A 15,717-nucleotide genomic window follows, 5' to 3' on the forward strand; every position below is an offset into this window, starting at 1 on the left:
CACTTTTTGCTTTCTTTTCATATTTTTTTTTCTTTTTTTGCTGTTTTGGGGCAATTTCGCAGCCGGGAGCAGGAGGGGACGGGGCCGTCTTTACGCGCGCCCCCCCCACCACCACCCCAAAGCCAGCACCGGGATGGTCTCGGCGCCCCCCCCACCCCCCCCAAAACCCCTCAAAACACCCCAAAATCCCCCAAAACGCCGCAGCCCGGGGGGGGCCGGAGCTGGCCCCGGGGGCCGCCCCCCCCCGCCCAAACTTGGCCAGGAAGTGACCGGGACGTGGAGGGGGGGGGGGAGCGCACGGTGCCCTTCGGACCCCCCCCCCTCCCTGGGGGTCCCCCCCAGCTCTCCTGGGGCTGGGGGGGGGGGAGGAATTTTGGGGAGGTCCGGGGGGGTCCGGGGGGGGGCGCACTGACCTGGCCGTGCCGCTGCGTGCGCTCCCGGGGGCTCGGGGGGGGGGGGGAGGAGGAGGAAGAGGAGGAAGAGGAGGAGGAGGAGGAGGGGGAGGAGGCGGCCGAGCCCTTCCCACGCCTCCCCCCAGCGCACAGCCGCCCCCCACCGTGAAACCCACCCCCCCCCGGAGCTGCTCAACCCTTATCAGCCCCCCCCCCGAGCGACCCCGAGGCGCCCCCCACCCTTTTATCCCCCCCCCCATCCTCTCCCCGTTTTATGGTGCTCGGAGTCCCCGAATCCCCAAACGCCCCCCCCAAAAAATAAAAACCCAAACCCAACCCCCGGGGGGGGGTCCTGGGGGTGTTGGGGGGGCCCGGGTGGTCCCTGCCCGAGCCCACCACATGTTGGGGGGGGGGGCACACGGGGATGGGGAGGGTCCCATGGGGAAGGGGAGGGGGGGGGGGCAGGATGGAGAGGCGACCCCCCCGCGCCCGAATTGTTTGTTTTATTCCTAAAGAACCCGCGCCGGTACAAGGTACAAAACCTGCCCCCCCCCGCGGGGGCACCCGCAAGGGGTCACACACCGAGCCCGGGGCCCCCCCTCCCTGAAAAAAGAGCTTGGGGGGGGGGGCAGAAACCCCCAGGGACCCCCCCTCTGGGGGTGCTGGGGACCCCCCCAAGCTCTCCTCTTTATGCTTGGACACGCCAGGAGCCCCCCAGCCCCCCCTGGACATGCCAGGAGCCCCCCCTAAAGCACAGGACCCCCCCCCCAAGCAGAACAGAGGGGATGGAGCCCTGCAAGGAGCGGGGTGGTGGCACAGGGGGGGGTCCCTCCTCCCCTGTCCCCCCCCCACCGAAGGCTGAAGGGCACTTTGGGTTCGCCACCGATGGGGACAGCAGCATCCAGGGGGGGCCCAGCTGCCACCCCCAGCCTGGGGAGAAGCGGGGGGGGCACAAAACGCCCCCCAACCCCTCCTGACCCCCCCCTCTCCAAGGAGCTGGGGGTGCCCGGCACGGCTGCGGACCCGGAGGCAGAAGCGTGGGTGCGTGCGCGCACGCGGGTGCGAGAGCTGCGGCGGGGATGGGGAGGGGGACACACAAAAAATAACCCCCGGGGGGGGGCTCGGGGGGGTCCTCAGTTAACGCTGTCCTCGTCGCTGGCCTCGCCGCGGTCGTCTTTGGTCTCGGAGAGGGAGCTCTCGTCGATGTTCTCCAGCGAGGCGGCGTGCTGGATGGAGAGCTCGGAGAGCGCCAGGGCGGGCAGCGTGCTCTGCTCCGGGAACAGCCAGGGCTTGAGGCCGGGGTTGTGCCGCTGCTTCCAGTCCGGGTACTTGAGGCACGCCTTGTACATCTTCTTCATCGCCTGCCGTGGGCGCAGCGGCGGGTTGGAGGGGGCGCGGGGAACAAGCGAGGGACCCCTCGGAGCGCGAGAACCCCCCCCCCCGATACCCGACTCACCTTGGGGGCCAGGAACTGCGAGGATTTGTTCACCACCCATTTCGGCAGGGAGCCTGTGGAACGGAGACGAGAGGGGTCCCCAAGATGAGGCCGGCACCCCCCGGGGGTCGGGGGGCTCCGGGACCCCCAGGCAAAGGGGTGAGGGGAGAGGGTGAGCGGAGAGGGTGCAGGGAGAAGGGGGTTGGTGCGCCCAGTTTGCTCCAGTTGCACCCAGGGGACCCCAGAGGGGTGCCCCCCGGGTTCCCCCCTTGGTCTTTTCCCCTCCTGGTGCTGCCAAATTTAAGCACAGCCAGGGACGCTTCAGGGGAACAATCCCAAAATGTCCCGAGTGGTGTCACCCCAGTGCCCCAACTGGGACCAGTATGATGACTCCAGCCCCCCCGCTGCCCACTTTCTCCAACGCCGCTCCCCGAATCCGCCCTGCCCGCACCCACCCGTCCAGGCTGAGCCCGTCGGGGTGGGATTATTGGGGCCCCCCCCTCACCTTTGGGGTCCACCTGTGCCAGGTAGGTGATGGTGCAGCTCTTGGCCCCCTTCCCCTCCACCAGGTAGCCCGTCTGGATGGACACCGCTCGCACCATGTCCTTACGGGGTGGGTATTTCTGCAGGGGGGGGGGGACACGAGGAGGATCAGGGGCAGGGCACCCACAACGGCTCCCCCAGAACACGCTGGCACCCACGGGATCCCACCCTGAAACCCCCACCCCAATGGGGACACCGGGGGAGCCGCGGCACCACGGGGTGCCAGGCGATGCGCTCCACCACCTCCCCCTCCCGGGGTCCCTCTCCAAGCCCACCCCAAGCCTCTTCCCGGGCTCTGAGCGACCCCAGAGCCCACCCAGCCCCATAGCACACCCCCCCCCCGGTCGCCCCCCACCCCCAGCAGGCGCTCACGGGGTGCTTGACGGAGTAGTTCATGATGATGTAGTCGGTGCCCATGGGCAGCCAGGAGCGCAGCGTGACGACGTCCCGGTTCTTCAGGGGCTTGGGGCACTTCCCTGGGGACAGCAGCGGCGGGGGGCCGGGGGTGAGACCCCCACCACCCCCCCAGGCATTCATCCCAGCCCCCTCCCCACCTCTGCGGGTGCCAAATCCCTCCCAAACCGGGCTCCTCACCGTGACGCCCCCGGCACCACGAGCGCACCCGGGTCCCCACCGAGCCCCAGGGTGCTGCTGGCACCCCGCCGCCCCCCCTGCCGGCCCCGTGGCCCCCTCCTCACAGGCGTAGTAGCCCACGTCGGCGTTGACGGTCAGGCGGCCGATGTCGAAGGTCTCGATGACGTTGGTGTCCCACTTCTTGCGGTACTCGATGTCGTGCAGCACGTCGTACAGCGTCTCCGCCGCCACGTCCTTGCACTCCATCCTGCACTGCAGGGGCGGGCGGCTGAGAAACCACCCCGGGAGAGGGGAGGGGGGGGTCCACAGGCACCCAGCACCCCCGGGAGGGTGCAAAGGGGCAGCAGCCCCGCTAGCAAAGCCCCCCGCTGTGGGGTTGGGGAGCCCCCCAGCCCCTCAGAGCTCCCCGCGCATCCCCAGCGCCAAGCTCCGGTGCCCGCAGCCACGGCGCCGCACGCATCCCCGGCTGCTGCTCGCTCCCTGAGGGCAGGGGGCTGAGGGGAAGCCCCCCCGGACCCCGCTAGCAGCATCCCCAGCAGCTGACGGCCCCATAAAGCAGCAAAACCCGGCCAGAGGAGGCGGCACGCAGCGCTCCCCCCCCTCACCCCCCCTCCTGGCTCTGCGTGACGCGCCGCGAGCCGCGTTTGGGTGCTCGCAAAACCCCTCTGCTGCCAGGCAGGAAAATGCACAAATCACCCGAGGGAAGAGCCCAGCAGCGGGGCGGGAGGACAACAGAGCTCTCCACGCACAGCTCGGCCCAGTTTGGCCCAGTTTGCACCCCCCCCCCCCCCCAGAGCCACCGTGGTGCAGAGCTCTGCACCGGGATGCCCGCGGTGCTGAGGGTACCGGGGGGCCCTTCCCACCTTGGGGGGGTTCTTCCCTCCTCGCCTCCATCCTGGGGGCACGGGGGGCAGCTGGGGGCAGCCGCAGCCTCGCCGGCCCCGTAACCAGCTCCAGTAACCATGGCAGCCAAATCCTCGGCAAGAGGAGGAGGAGGAGGAGGAGGAGGAGGAGGAGGAGGAGGAGGAGGAGGAAGGCAAAGCTGCCATCGGCGCAGCGGGGCTGCCACGGGACCCCCCCGGGGGCAGTCACAGCGGTGCCCCCAAGCAGGGAGAGGCTGCGGGGTGCAGGGGGGTGCACCCATGGGTGCCGGGGCAGGAGCTGGGTGAGGCTGAGGTGAGGTTTCCGGGGTGCTTCCCAACACGTCCCGGGGCGCACTGAGAGCCACGGCAGGGCTGGGGGGGCTGCAGCACGGGGGCACCCCAGGCACCCAGCACCCACGGTGCCGAGGGACACAGACCCGGGAGCACCCATGGGTGGCCAAGCAGCACCCGGGGAGGTCCAACCACATCGGTGGCACTTGGCATGGGGCAGCCACGGTGAGCACCGAGCACCCAGAGGGGTCACCAGCACCCCGTGCCCTTCAGCCTGTCCCCTCAACAGCACCAACCACGCGAGGAAGAGGAGGAAGAGGAGGAGGAAGGAGGGCTCAGGGTGAACCGTGGGGCTGCCCCAGCACCCTGGGGCGCACAAACCGAGGTCCCCCCGGCGAGGAGCAGCGCGTGCATGGGGCGCAACGAGCAGGGGGGGCTTCCTCATGTGCCGTGCCCCCTGCCAGGCCCCCCACGGCACCGCTCCTGCTGCTTTTTGCTCCTCGGGTGGCAGCAGCCGGTGGTGACTCAGGGCCTGCCCGCGCTGCCACCGTGACACCCGTGTGGCACGCGGTGCCACCGGCTGCCGTGACTCACCGGGGCCACCGGGACGCGGGGCAACACCGGGGTCCCCCCCTCGGGAAGGGCACAGTGCCACCCGGCGCCGTGCGCCCCAGCCCTGGGTCAATATTGACTCTGGGTGTGCGTGGCCAGCAGGAGGAGGAGGAGGAGGAGGAGGAGGAAGCAGGGCCAGGAGGGAGGCGGGCGCAAGGCATTCAAGTGGCCGCCTGTGCCGGGTGCTGCCCCGCTGCGCTCCCAGACCCCAAAATTTTGGGGGGGCAGCCTCAAAAAAGGGGCTTTCTGGGGCAGACCCTGCACGGCAGGGTGGCCACAAAGCACCCGGTTCGTGTCCTTCCTGGGGGGACCCTGAATTTTGGGGTGCACCAGGAGAAAAAGCTGCTGGGTCTGGGGGATGAAGCAGGCACGATCCGGCTGTGGGGCTGGAGGCAGGGACACCCAAACGTGCCCCAGCCTGTGGGGTAGGAATGGAGCCAGCAGGTCCCCAGGGGGGTCCCCCACCCCACCAGGGGCTGCCCCCAGGGTGCTGGGGCCAATTTGGGGCTCCCCGGCACTAAAAGGTGTGGATGGGGGTGGAGGGGAGGAGGGGGGACCTCGCTGCTGTGCGCGGCCACCCCATGGGAGCACGTGGAGATGATGGGGCCGGAGCCTTCCCTGAGGTGCCTGGCGTTGGGATGGGGGCTGAAGGGGGGAGTCCCGGCTGGATGGAGGGGGAAAACCCAAAACTTTTACTGCTGGGGAGGTCACAGAGTTGGGGGGGAGGGACGCGGAGGGGCTGTGGGGTCTCTCCAGAGTCAGGACTCAGCTGGATGCAGCCCGGAGCACCCCGACCTGGGGTCAGCTGGGTGGGCAGGCCCCCAAATTCCCGACCCGAATTAGCTGTGATCCTGTGATCCCAGAACAAGGCAGAGCTCGAGGCGAGCCCCTCGCTGGGGGGGGGCACCAGAGGTCCCCTAACCCCACTGATGGCACCTGCAGCCCTCATCCTGCAGAAACCCAAACAAGGGGCCAAGGCCAGCAGGTCCCCACCACTTTGGGATGGAGAAACCCCCCCAGGGCCATTCCCAACCACCCTCCCCTGCCCCAGGCGCTCACACAGCCCACCCAAAGCCTGCCCGGACCCCCCCCCAGCCCCAGCTTTGCGCTGCACCCACGGGGTCACCGATGACAACGGAGATCTCCCCGTCTCAAGGTGACCCGAGCTGGATCCGTGGGAATAAATAAATAACGAGCAGCAGCCCGGCCTCACGGGGACGGCCAGCGTGTCCCACACCGTTTTGGGGTCTCTGTGACCCCCCCCCGGGCCAAATTTCCAGCCGGCCCCAAGGCTCGGCACCGCGCGGCACCGGCTCGCTGCGCCTCCAGCCTCCAGCAAGCAGGTTGGGCGAGCCCAGCACCTCTGAGGGAGAGAGGGGGGAGCCCCGGGGGGGGCCTCTTCAAAGCGGGGCGAGACGTTCGGGTTTCATTTAATTACAGAGCAGGAGAGGGAGCAAACAATACCAGCCCCGGGAAGGCTTTGGGAAGCTGAGGAGCGCGCCCCTGCTCCTCCCGGTGCCACGTCAGCGGCCACCGGGCACGGAGGGGACGGCAGCGGGGTCCCCGGGGGGGTGGGTGCCCGGTGGCACCCCCAAATTGGCAGCCCTGGTGCCACCGGGCATGGCTTCTGCCCGTCCTGTGGGAGAAGCAGCCGGGGTTTTCCCAGCAGGATCCGTGCAGCAGGGTGCTGGGGGCAGGACGCCGGGGCAGGGGGGCGCAGGGGGCCCCGCGGAGAGGACCCGAAGGTTCGGGGAGGGAACGTGGGAGAGGCGCAGGTGTGGGGCAGAGGTGGTGACCCCCCCCCAAAGGGCAAATAGGGACCTTGGCCCCGCTCCCCCAGCCACCAGGGTGCTGCTCAGGGCTCCCCGTGGCGGCGCGGGCGAGGTTCCGGGTGCCGAGCACCCATGGGAGCGTGGCGTCAGCCCCAGCCAGGACATCCTGGTGCGTGTCCCATGTGGCTTCCCGGCTGAGCTCATCGGCACGGGCAGACGTGGCACCTGGGGATTGTCACCCGGGGGGGCAGGGCAGGCAGGGGGGGGGCAGCCAGGAGCAGCACCTAAGCACCCAGCCCCCCCCGGCACCACGGCCCCGTCCTTCCCCAAAATCCCTCGGCCCGCACCAGACTCCCCCTTTTCTCATCCCACACCAAACCCAAGGACATTTGGGGGGGGGCAGCAAAGCCAGCAGGGGCTGGGGCGGGGGGGACACACGGTGACATTTGTAGACCAGGCAGCTGGATCCACAGCGTGGGGGGGGGGGGACTGGGACATTGCACTCAGCCTGGTGCCAACGGGGACCCCACAACCGGGACCCCTGCAAACTCCCACGTGTCCCCAGGGCGCCGCAGCCCCCGGGGAGCAAACAGCACAGCCACAGCCGCCTGCAAAACCCCCCCCCCCCGGGGCCAGGGCCCCCCCGGCACTGCCTGTTTGTGCCACCAGCTGCCAGCAGGCCGCGACGCCACCGCCACCTCCGCTCCCACGCCGTCCCCAAGGGGGTCCCCACCAGCAGCCAGCGCCGTCCCCCCCCCCACCTAAAGCACCGGGGGAAGTTTTCCCTTGGCTTTCCCAGCGCCTGGCACCTGCTGATGCCACGCTGTGCCCCCCCCCCTCCCCAAAAAGCTGCTCTCCTGGCATCTCGCCCCACAGCCCCCTGCGCCCCCAGCAGCTCCTGGCCAGCCCGGATGGGGACACAGCAGGCTGGGGACACGGCGGTCCCCTTCCCACAGCCCCCCCCCCACACACACAGTGAGACTTGGGGGAGTTCTTGGGGTGGGGGGGCACAGCCCCACAGCCCTGCTGTCCCCGATTGTCCCTGGGTGAGTCCCCACGGGCCCCCTTGTCCCCAGGGAACCCTACCCGTCCCTGCCCACCCCAGGGTGCCACTTGTCCCACTTGTCCCGGGGTTCCCACTCCCCCCTTGGGGTCCCTGCTCCCCCCACGGGCACTGCACCACCCGAGGGTCCCCTCCACGTGCACCCTAAGGTGCTGGTCACCCCTGTGTCCTTGCTTTCCCCCAGGGCCCCCAAACCCCTGCGTGAGGGCTCCCCCCAGGGTCCCCACTCACCCCAGGGTCCCCCATTTGCCCCAGGGTGCTGGGCTCCCCCCTGGGTGCTGGGTTCCCCCCAGGGTGCTGAGCTCACCCCAAATCCCCACTTGCCCCAGGATCCCCACTCCCCCCAAGGTGCTGCATCACCCCAGGGTCCCTACTTGTCACCAGGTCCCCACTCACCCCCCCAGTCCCCACTCCACCAGGGGACCCCCCCGGTGCCACGGGGACCTCCCTTACCCCCAGAGTCCCCACGTACCCCGAGTCCCCTCCACTCCCCCGCAGCGCTGGGTCACCCGGGGGTCTCCACTCCCCACTGAGCCCTCGCTTGTCCCCACTGCCACTGCGCACCCTCGGGGTCCCCAATCACCCTTGGGGTCCCCAATCACCCCTGGGGACCCTGCGCCACGGGGGTCCCCTGCGCCACGGGGGTCCCCGGTGCCACGGGGTGCGCGGTGCCATGGGGATGCCCAACGGTGCGCGGGGTACCCGGTGCCAAGGGGTGCTCGGGGGTGCCCGGGGGGGGGGTGCCAGCTACCCGGGGGTGCCCCCCCCCAGCCCCTCGGGCTCACCTTGATCTTGTGCAGGGAGCGCTCGGGCTCCAGCAGCTGCACCCAGACGGCCACCCCCGCCTTGCTGTAGCTCAGGCTCCAGCCGCGCTCGCACTCGCACTCCGCCCGGAACGCGCGGAAATCGCGATCGTCGGGGATCTGCACGCTGTCGCGGCCCGACATGGCCCCGCACCGGCCTTAGGGGGGGGGTCGGGGGTCGCCGGTGCCGGTGCCGGGGGCTCGCGGCGGCCCCTACGGCGGCGGCGGCATCCCCGGGGCGCGGCGCCGCCCGGTGCGCGGTGCGCCATGGGCCGGGGCGGGGCGCGCGGAGGGGCGGCACCGGGGGCACGGGGGGGCGAGGGGTGGGGGGGGTACCGGGATGGGGGGGGCACCGGGAGTACCGGGGGGGGAAAGGGGAGGGAGGGGGAGGGCAACGGGAGTACCCGGGGAGGGGTATCGGGGGGGTATCGGGGGGGTACCGGGAGCACCTGGGGGGTACCTGGGGGGGTACCGGGAGCGCTGGGGGGGCACTGGGGATGGTGGAATTGGGGGAGGGGGTGGGGGGTACTGGTGGTGGCATTGGGAGCACCGGGGGGGGCAGTTATTAGGAGGGGGGGCACCGGGAGCGCTGGGGGAGGGGGTACTAGGGGCACTGGGGGGAGCACCGGGAGCACCGGGGGGACACCGGGCGGGGGTACTGGGAGCACTGGGGGGGACACTGGGGATGGTGGAACTGGGGGATGGGGTGGGAGGCACTGGCGGTGGCACCGGGAGCACTGGGAAGGGGGCACTGGGAGCACCAGGGGGACACCTGGGTGGGGTACCGCGAACACCGGGGGGGACACTGGGGATGGTGGAACTGGGGGATGGGGTGGGGGGCATCGGTGGTGGCACTGGGAGCACTGGGGTGGGGGCACTGGTAGGGGCATCAGCAGGGGGGGGCACCAGGAGAAGCGGGGGTCACACCAGGAGCACTGGGGCTGGCACTGGGAGCACTGGGGGAGGTTGGGAGGTTGCAGGGGGCACCGGGGCCGGCACCAGGAGCACCAAGAGGGCACCGGGGGGGGGGCACCGGGAGCACGGGGACATGGGGGGCTGGGTGCCCCCAGCCCTGCGGCAGCGTTGCGGCGCCGCAGCACCTCGCCAGGAGGGCAGGCTGCCACCACCGGCAGCTCCAGGGCTGCCAGGAGGATTTTTGGAAAGGCCGGGGCTTCCCGGGGCGGCTGGGGAAATGCTGCAGACTCAGGATTTCTCTCTCCCTGCTTAGCAGCAGAGAGGAAGCCTCTTCCCAGCTCCCGCTGCCCTAAATAACCGGGGAGGTGGGGGCGGAACGGGGCCGCTCGCCGCAGCGCCGTGGGGAGATGATGCTCCGGCAGCACCCGGGGGGGGGACAACGGGTGCAGCCCCTTCCCGGGGTGCTGTTCCTGGAGGAAAAAGCCCATGCGTGGGGAAACGGGGACAAAAAGCCCAGCAGAGGGTCCGTGGGGATGTCCCCCGGCACACGGTGGCCTGGGCGCAGAGGTTTCTGACCCACACGACGCCCTGGGTGATGCGGGGGCTCAGTGCTGCTTTTTTGGGACAGGGAAAAGAAGCCGAGGAGCTTTCTGGCATCATACAGAGCCCCGTGGGGTTCCCCTGCAGGCTGCGGGGCTGGGGGATGAGGCTGGGGGTCCCCATCCTGCTGCAGCCCCCGCTTCGCTCGCGCCCACGCAGAGGGCACGAAAAGGCAGGGATGTGGGGCAGGGATGGATGTGGGGCAGGGATGGATGTGGGGCAGGGAGCAGCTGCCCCACACCCACATGCCCTCGTCCCTGCTGCCCCAGCCCTTCCAGACAGGCTGTGTCTGCCCTGCTTCCCAAACCTGTTTTATTTTTATTTTTATTTTTATTTTTTTATTTTTTCCGCCCTGTCCCCAGGCGGTTGGGGCCGTGCCAGGAGCCTGCAGCGCGGGGAGCGCCTCTCCCGGCCCTGCCCTCCCCGGGGGGCTGAGGAAGGTGCAGGGAAAGCTCTGCCCCCACGGGGAGCCCGGCCTCACCTCTCACGGTGGGCAAGGGCTGCGGCCAAAAATTGGGCAGACGGCATCTGCGGGCCCAGCAATCCTGCCCGTGCGCACCCAGCTGGGGCACGGCGCCGGAGATGGGCTGGGGTTGGGGGGTTTAGGGGGGGCAGGCAGGGCTGGGGACCCCCTCTGCACACCCCATCACCATCAGCTCCCTCTGTTCAGTGCCCAAAACGGCTGAAATTCGGGGCTGGGTGCAGGAATCCCAGATCCTGGCTGCCCCCACGAGCGGCTCAGCAGGGAGCTGTGGGGGTGCCGGGTGCCCCTGAGCCCCGCTCTGGGGACATTTGTGGGTCCCCCCCCCAAAATGCACGCACATCCCATCGCCTTTCCTGCTGGAGCCGAGCCCTTTTGCCTTGCTGTACCCCCCTCGGTGCTTTTTTGGGGCAAATCCCAGCGTTCCCAGTAACACCCAGGCCGGGTTTCCCACTGGTCCTGCGCCCCCAGCTCCAGCGCCGAGCGGTTCGTGCGCGCTGAGCCCCAGCTCTGCCCCCCTCCACGCAGCATCCAGCCCCTGGCAGGCTCTAATTAGCAGAGCGCTGAGCTCAATTAGCCGTGCAAACCGTGTCCCACGCCGTCACGCTCTGCCGAGGGCTGCGGGCGTGGGGAGGCAGCTGCTGGGAGCCCTCTGGTGTGTGCAAATATCGCACGGACCCGCTCGGCACCCAGCCAGGTGAAATGGGCTCCGTGCTCGGGGCTGGGATGCTGTGGGCACGGCTGAGGTGTCCCCACTGCCCCGTCCTGAGGTGTCCGGGGTGAAAAATAAACAAATTCTGGTGTTAATTGCTGGGAGGGGGAGCTCATACATGTGAACACGCGGCTGGGAGAGGAAGCGGAGCTGCGAAGTGGCACTGGTGGAGCTGGGCAGGGAAAAGGTCTCCAAAAGGAGAGCAAGGGGAGCCAGGGCCCGTCCGAAACTGACCCCGTGTCGTGGAGCTGGAGCTGGGGCTTGGCACAGCTCGCCATGGCACGGCTCGGCACAGCTTGGCACGGCTTGGCTTGGCATGGCACGGCATGACACAGCTTGGCACAGCTTGGCACAGCTCGGCACAGCTCAGCACAGCATGACACAGCTTGGCACGACTTGGCACAGCTTGGCACGGCTCAGCACAGTTTGGCACAGCATGACACAGCATGGCACAGCTTGGCACAGGTTGGCACGGCTTGGCACGGCTTGGCACGGCTCGGCACAGCTTGGCACAGCATGGCACAGTTTGGCACCGTTTGTTATGGCTTGACACGGCTCAGCACAGCATGGCACAGCTTGGCACAGCATGGCACAGCTCGGCACAGTTTGTCACAGCATGGCACAGCTTGGCACAGCATGGCACAGCTTGGCACAGCATGGCACAGCTCGGCACAGTTTGTCACAGCATGGCACAGTTTGGCACAGCATGACACAGCTCGGCACGGTTTGGCACAGCTCACCTTGACACAGCTTGGCATGGCTTGGCACAGCTTGGCACAGCTCAGCACAGCATGGCACAGTTTGGCACAGTTTGGCATGGCTTGGCATGGCTTGGCACAGCTCAGCACAGCATGGCACAGTTTGGCACAGCATGGCACAGCTTGGCATGGCTTGGCACGGCTTGGCACGGCTTGGCACGGCTTGGCACGGCTCAGCACAGCTTGGCACAGTTTGGCACAGCTTGGCACAGCTCGGCACGGTTTGGTACAGCTTGCCTTGGCACAGTTTGGCATGGCTTGACACGGCTTGGTACAGTTTGGCACAGTTTGGCACAGCTTGGTACAGCTTGGCACAGCTTGGCACGGCTTGGCACAGCTCAGCACAGCTCGGCACAACCCTTCCCTGTGCCCCCAGAGCCGCTGGCGAAGGCGTTGCAGAACAGCACCCGCAATAAACCCCAGGTCTTGTAAACAACCCCGATTTTTTTCTTATCTCCTCCCTTTTCACCTCGCTCAGCCCCAACCTTAACTCCCGGGGGGTGCCGGGGGGCAGCTCCCGGGGGGCTCGCGGCCTCCTCCCGCGGCTGGAAGCAGGGGCAGAGCCTCGGCTCCCGAAATATTGATGGGCCTGGGGGAGCGAAAACGCTTCCTTGTGCTGTTTTAGCACCAAACACGCCGCTGGAAAAAAAAAAGCAGCCCTGGGGCCTGGCGGTCCAAACCCCAAAACCCCTTTTTTTCCTCCATCTCTGCCCTAAAATCCCCAGTTTTTGCACTGCTTTTTTTTTTTTTTTTTTTTTTTTTTTTTTTTTTTTTAATTTTAATTACCCACTGCCGTGCCCTGTTGTGTGCACTCGCGGGTACGCACACGCTTGCACACACATGTGCTCATGCTCGCAGGCGTGTACGTGCACACACGCAGTCACACACGTGTGCACACGCGTGGACACGAGTGCATGTGCGTGCCCACGTGTGTGGCTGTGCGTGCAGCTGTGTGCACGTGTGTGCACAGCCCTATGTGTGCAGATATGTCTGTGAGTGCATGTATGTACATACGTGTGTCCATGTGTGTATGGATGTGTCCCTGTATGTGTCCGTGTGTGTGTGGACGTGTACATGCGTGTTTGTGTCCATACATGTATGTGTATGTCCATGTATGTAGGTATATGTCCATATATGCATGCATGTGTCCATATGTGTATGTTCATGTCCATATGTGTATGTCCGTGTCCATATGTGTGTATGTTTGTGCCCATGTATGTAGCTGTGTGTCTATACGTGTATGTTTGTGTTCATACGTGTACATTTGTGTCCCTATATGTACATATGTTTCTGTCCATATATGCATGAATGTTTGCAACCACATATGGACATACGTACGCATGTGTCCCTATATGTATGCAACCATGTATGCATGTGTCCATGTATGTTTGTGTCCATACATGTACACATGTGTCCCATACATGTACATATGTGTCCCACGTATGTACATATGTCTGTGTCCATGTACGTGTCCCTATATGTACATATGTGTCCATGCACGTACGTGTGTCCATGTATGTATATTTGTGTCCCTACATGTACGTAAGTGTCCCTACATGTACATATATATATCCCTACAGGTACACACATGTCCCGTACATGTACACACATGTCCCCACATGCACATACATGTCTCCACATGTACACGTGTCCCATATATGTACATACATGTCCACATATGTACATACATGTCCCATAAATGTCCCATATGTGTCCCGTACATGTACACAGTGTCCCTACATGCACATACATGTCCCCACATGTACACGTGTCCCATATATATACATACGTGTCTCCACATGTACATAGGTGTACCATACATGTCCCATACATGTACACACGTGTCCCTACATGCACATACATGTCCCCACATATACATATATGTCCCATACATGTCCCATACATGTCCCATACATATCCCATACATGTACACACGTGTCCCCACATGTCCATACATGTCCATACATGTCCATATGTGTCCTGTATATGTACACACATGTCCCCACATGTACACATGTGCCCCATATATGTACATACATGTCCCCATATGTACATACATGTCCCATACATGTCCCGTACATGTACACACGTGCCCCTACATGCACATACATGTCCCCATATGTACACGTGTCCCATATATACATACATATCTCCACATGTACATATGCGTACCATACATGTCCCATACATGTCCCCACGTGTCCCCACATGCACATACATGTCCCATACATGTACATACATATCCCATACATGTACACACGTGTCCCCACATGTCCCCACATGTCCATACATGTACATATGTGTCCTGTATATGTACATACATGTCCATAAATGTACACACATGTCCCATATATGTACATGCATGTCCCCACATGTACATACATGTCCCATACATGTCCCATACATGTACACACGTGCCCCTACATGCACATACATGTCCCCACATGTACACATGTGTCCCATATATGCACATACATGTCCCCATACATACATACATGTCCCATACATGTCCCCACGTGTCCCTACATGCACATACATGTCCCCACATGCACATACATGTCCCATACATGTACACACGTGTCCCCACATGCCCATACATGTACATACATGTACATATGTGTCCTGTATATGTACATACATGTCCCCACATGTCCCATACGTGTCCCATACATGTCCCCACGTGTCCCACACATGCACATACATGTCCCCACATGTACATATGTACATGCACACGCGTGCCCCCTCCGCGTGCCCGCGCCTGCCCACGACTGCCCATGCGCGTGCACGCTCACACGGGCACGAGCACAGCCCCCGCCCGCGCACCCCCGCCCCCCCCCCCCCCCCTCCGGGGCCGGTCTCGAACCCGCGGCCCCGCGCTGCCCGGCTCCGCTTCCCATCATGCCCCTGACACCCGCCGGCTCCGCGGTGCTCCCTGGGAGCTGTAGTCCTGCGACCACTCCCACCGCACTGCGCAGCGCGGGGCGCGGACTCCACCTCCCATCATCCCTCGCGCGTCGCCCTGCTCCCGACGCCGCTCCCGCGCCTTTCTCCCCCCTCAGCGGGCGGCCGCCATTTTGCGTGCCGGCTGAGGAGGCGGCGGCGGGGCAGGCGGGCGCGATGCTGGGCTCCAGGGCGGCCCGCCCGCCGCCGCCGGGGCTGGCGAGGCTCCTCCGTGCTCAGCCGTGGCCGCCGACCCCTCGGGGAGCCTCCGGAGCTCCGACAGCGACGCCCGGGCCGGCGGCAGCGCCGTTGGTCCCGGGCTCGGCCGCCAGGGGCCGCCGCGAGCCCGCTGTGAGGGGGAGCGCGGCCTTGCCCTGGCGGGGGGCGGCCTGCGGGGGGCGGCAGGGCCCGGGGGGAGCCCCCTCGGCCCTGCTGGCTGCGGTGGGCCCGGTGGTTGAGGGGTGTCCCCCCCACACCGGCCTCGGAGCCCCCGGTGGGCGGCGGAGGGGCTCCTGTGGGGCTGTGCCGCCTGCGGGCCTGCTCGTCGCCGCGCTGGCTGCCTGCTACGTGAGGGACCGAGCGACTAAGGGTGATTATTGGTGTCCCCACAGGGCTAGGGGGGGGGTTGGGGGGGTCTCAGGGGGGAATGGGGGAGCTCTGTGGGATGAGGGGGGTGCTGGGTGCCTGTCCCGGGGGGGTGCTGGGCTGTGGGGGTCCCTCAGGTGTTGGGAATGAGCCTCAGGGTGGGCACAGCTCCTTGGCTGCTCCCTGGGGTCGTGTCCCATATGTTGGAGCACTGCAGGGAGCTGTCCCAGCGCTGTCACCTCACACAGGGGATGTGGGCAGTGCTGTGCACCCACCCTGCTGCAGGATGCCTGCTTTGCTTCATCCTCAACAGCTCTGGGCACGGAGAGGACCCAGCCCCGTGGCTGTGGGTGAGGGA

The 15,717-nt window shown here is 66.2% G+C and overlaps 2 protein-coding genes across 2 annotated transcripts in view; one reads left to right on the plus strand and one right to left on the minus strand.

Moving 5' to 3' along the window:
• Positions 1-1,169: 1,169 nt before the first annotated feature.
• STARD10 (StAR related lipid transfer domain containing 10) lies at positions 1,170-8,568 on the minus strand. The gene is made up of 6 exons (XM_032193342.1): positions 8,351-8,568; positions 3,069-3,216; positions 2,743-2,846; positions 2,333-2,450; positions 1,849-1,901; positions 1,170-1,753 (listed from the first exon to the last, which is right to left on the minus strand). Exons 1-6 carry the CDS (start codon positions 8,510-8,512, stop codon positions 1,526-1,528), a joined length of 813 nt encoding a protein of 270 aa, XP_032049233.1. The 5' UTR covers positions 8,513-8,568; the 3' UTR covers positions 1,170-1,525.
• A 6,621-nt stretch (positions 8,569-15,189) lies between these two features.
• Positions 15,190-15,717, plus strand: part of CLPB (caseinolytic mitochondrial matrix peptidase chaperone subunit B) — a 65,550-nt gene continuing 65,022 nt past the window's right edge. The window contains exon 1 of the mRNA XM_032207476.1: positions 15,190-15,363. The gene's annotated coding sequence lies outside the window, so the exon portion shown is untranslated. The remainder of the gene's footprint in view (positions 15,364-15,717) is intronic.

This window comes from Aythya fuligula, chromosome 1 (assembly GCF_009819795.1).
Source record: "Aythya fuligula isolate bAytFul2 chromosome 1, bAytFul2.pri, whole genome shotgun sequence".
Classification (NCBI taxonomy): domain Eukaryota; kingdom Metazoa; phylum Chordata; class Aves; order Anseriformes; family Anatidae; genus Aythya; species Aythya fuligula.

Bases quoted from the DNA above. Each gene is read 5' to 3' on its own strand.
- STARD10 (XM_032193342.1), bottom strand. From the start codon at position 8,512: ATGTCGGGCCGCGACAGCGTGCAGATCCCCGACGATCGCGATTTCCGC. The intron at 1,902-2,332 runs GTGAGGGGGGGG...TCCGTTCCACAG, and splicing joins GGCACAGGTGGACCCCAAAG to GCTCCCTGCCGAAATGGGTG. The intron at 1,754-1,848 runs GTGAGTCGGGTA...CGCCCACGGCAG, and splicing joins CGCAGTTCCTGGCCCCCAAG to GCGATGAAGAAGATGTACAA.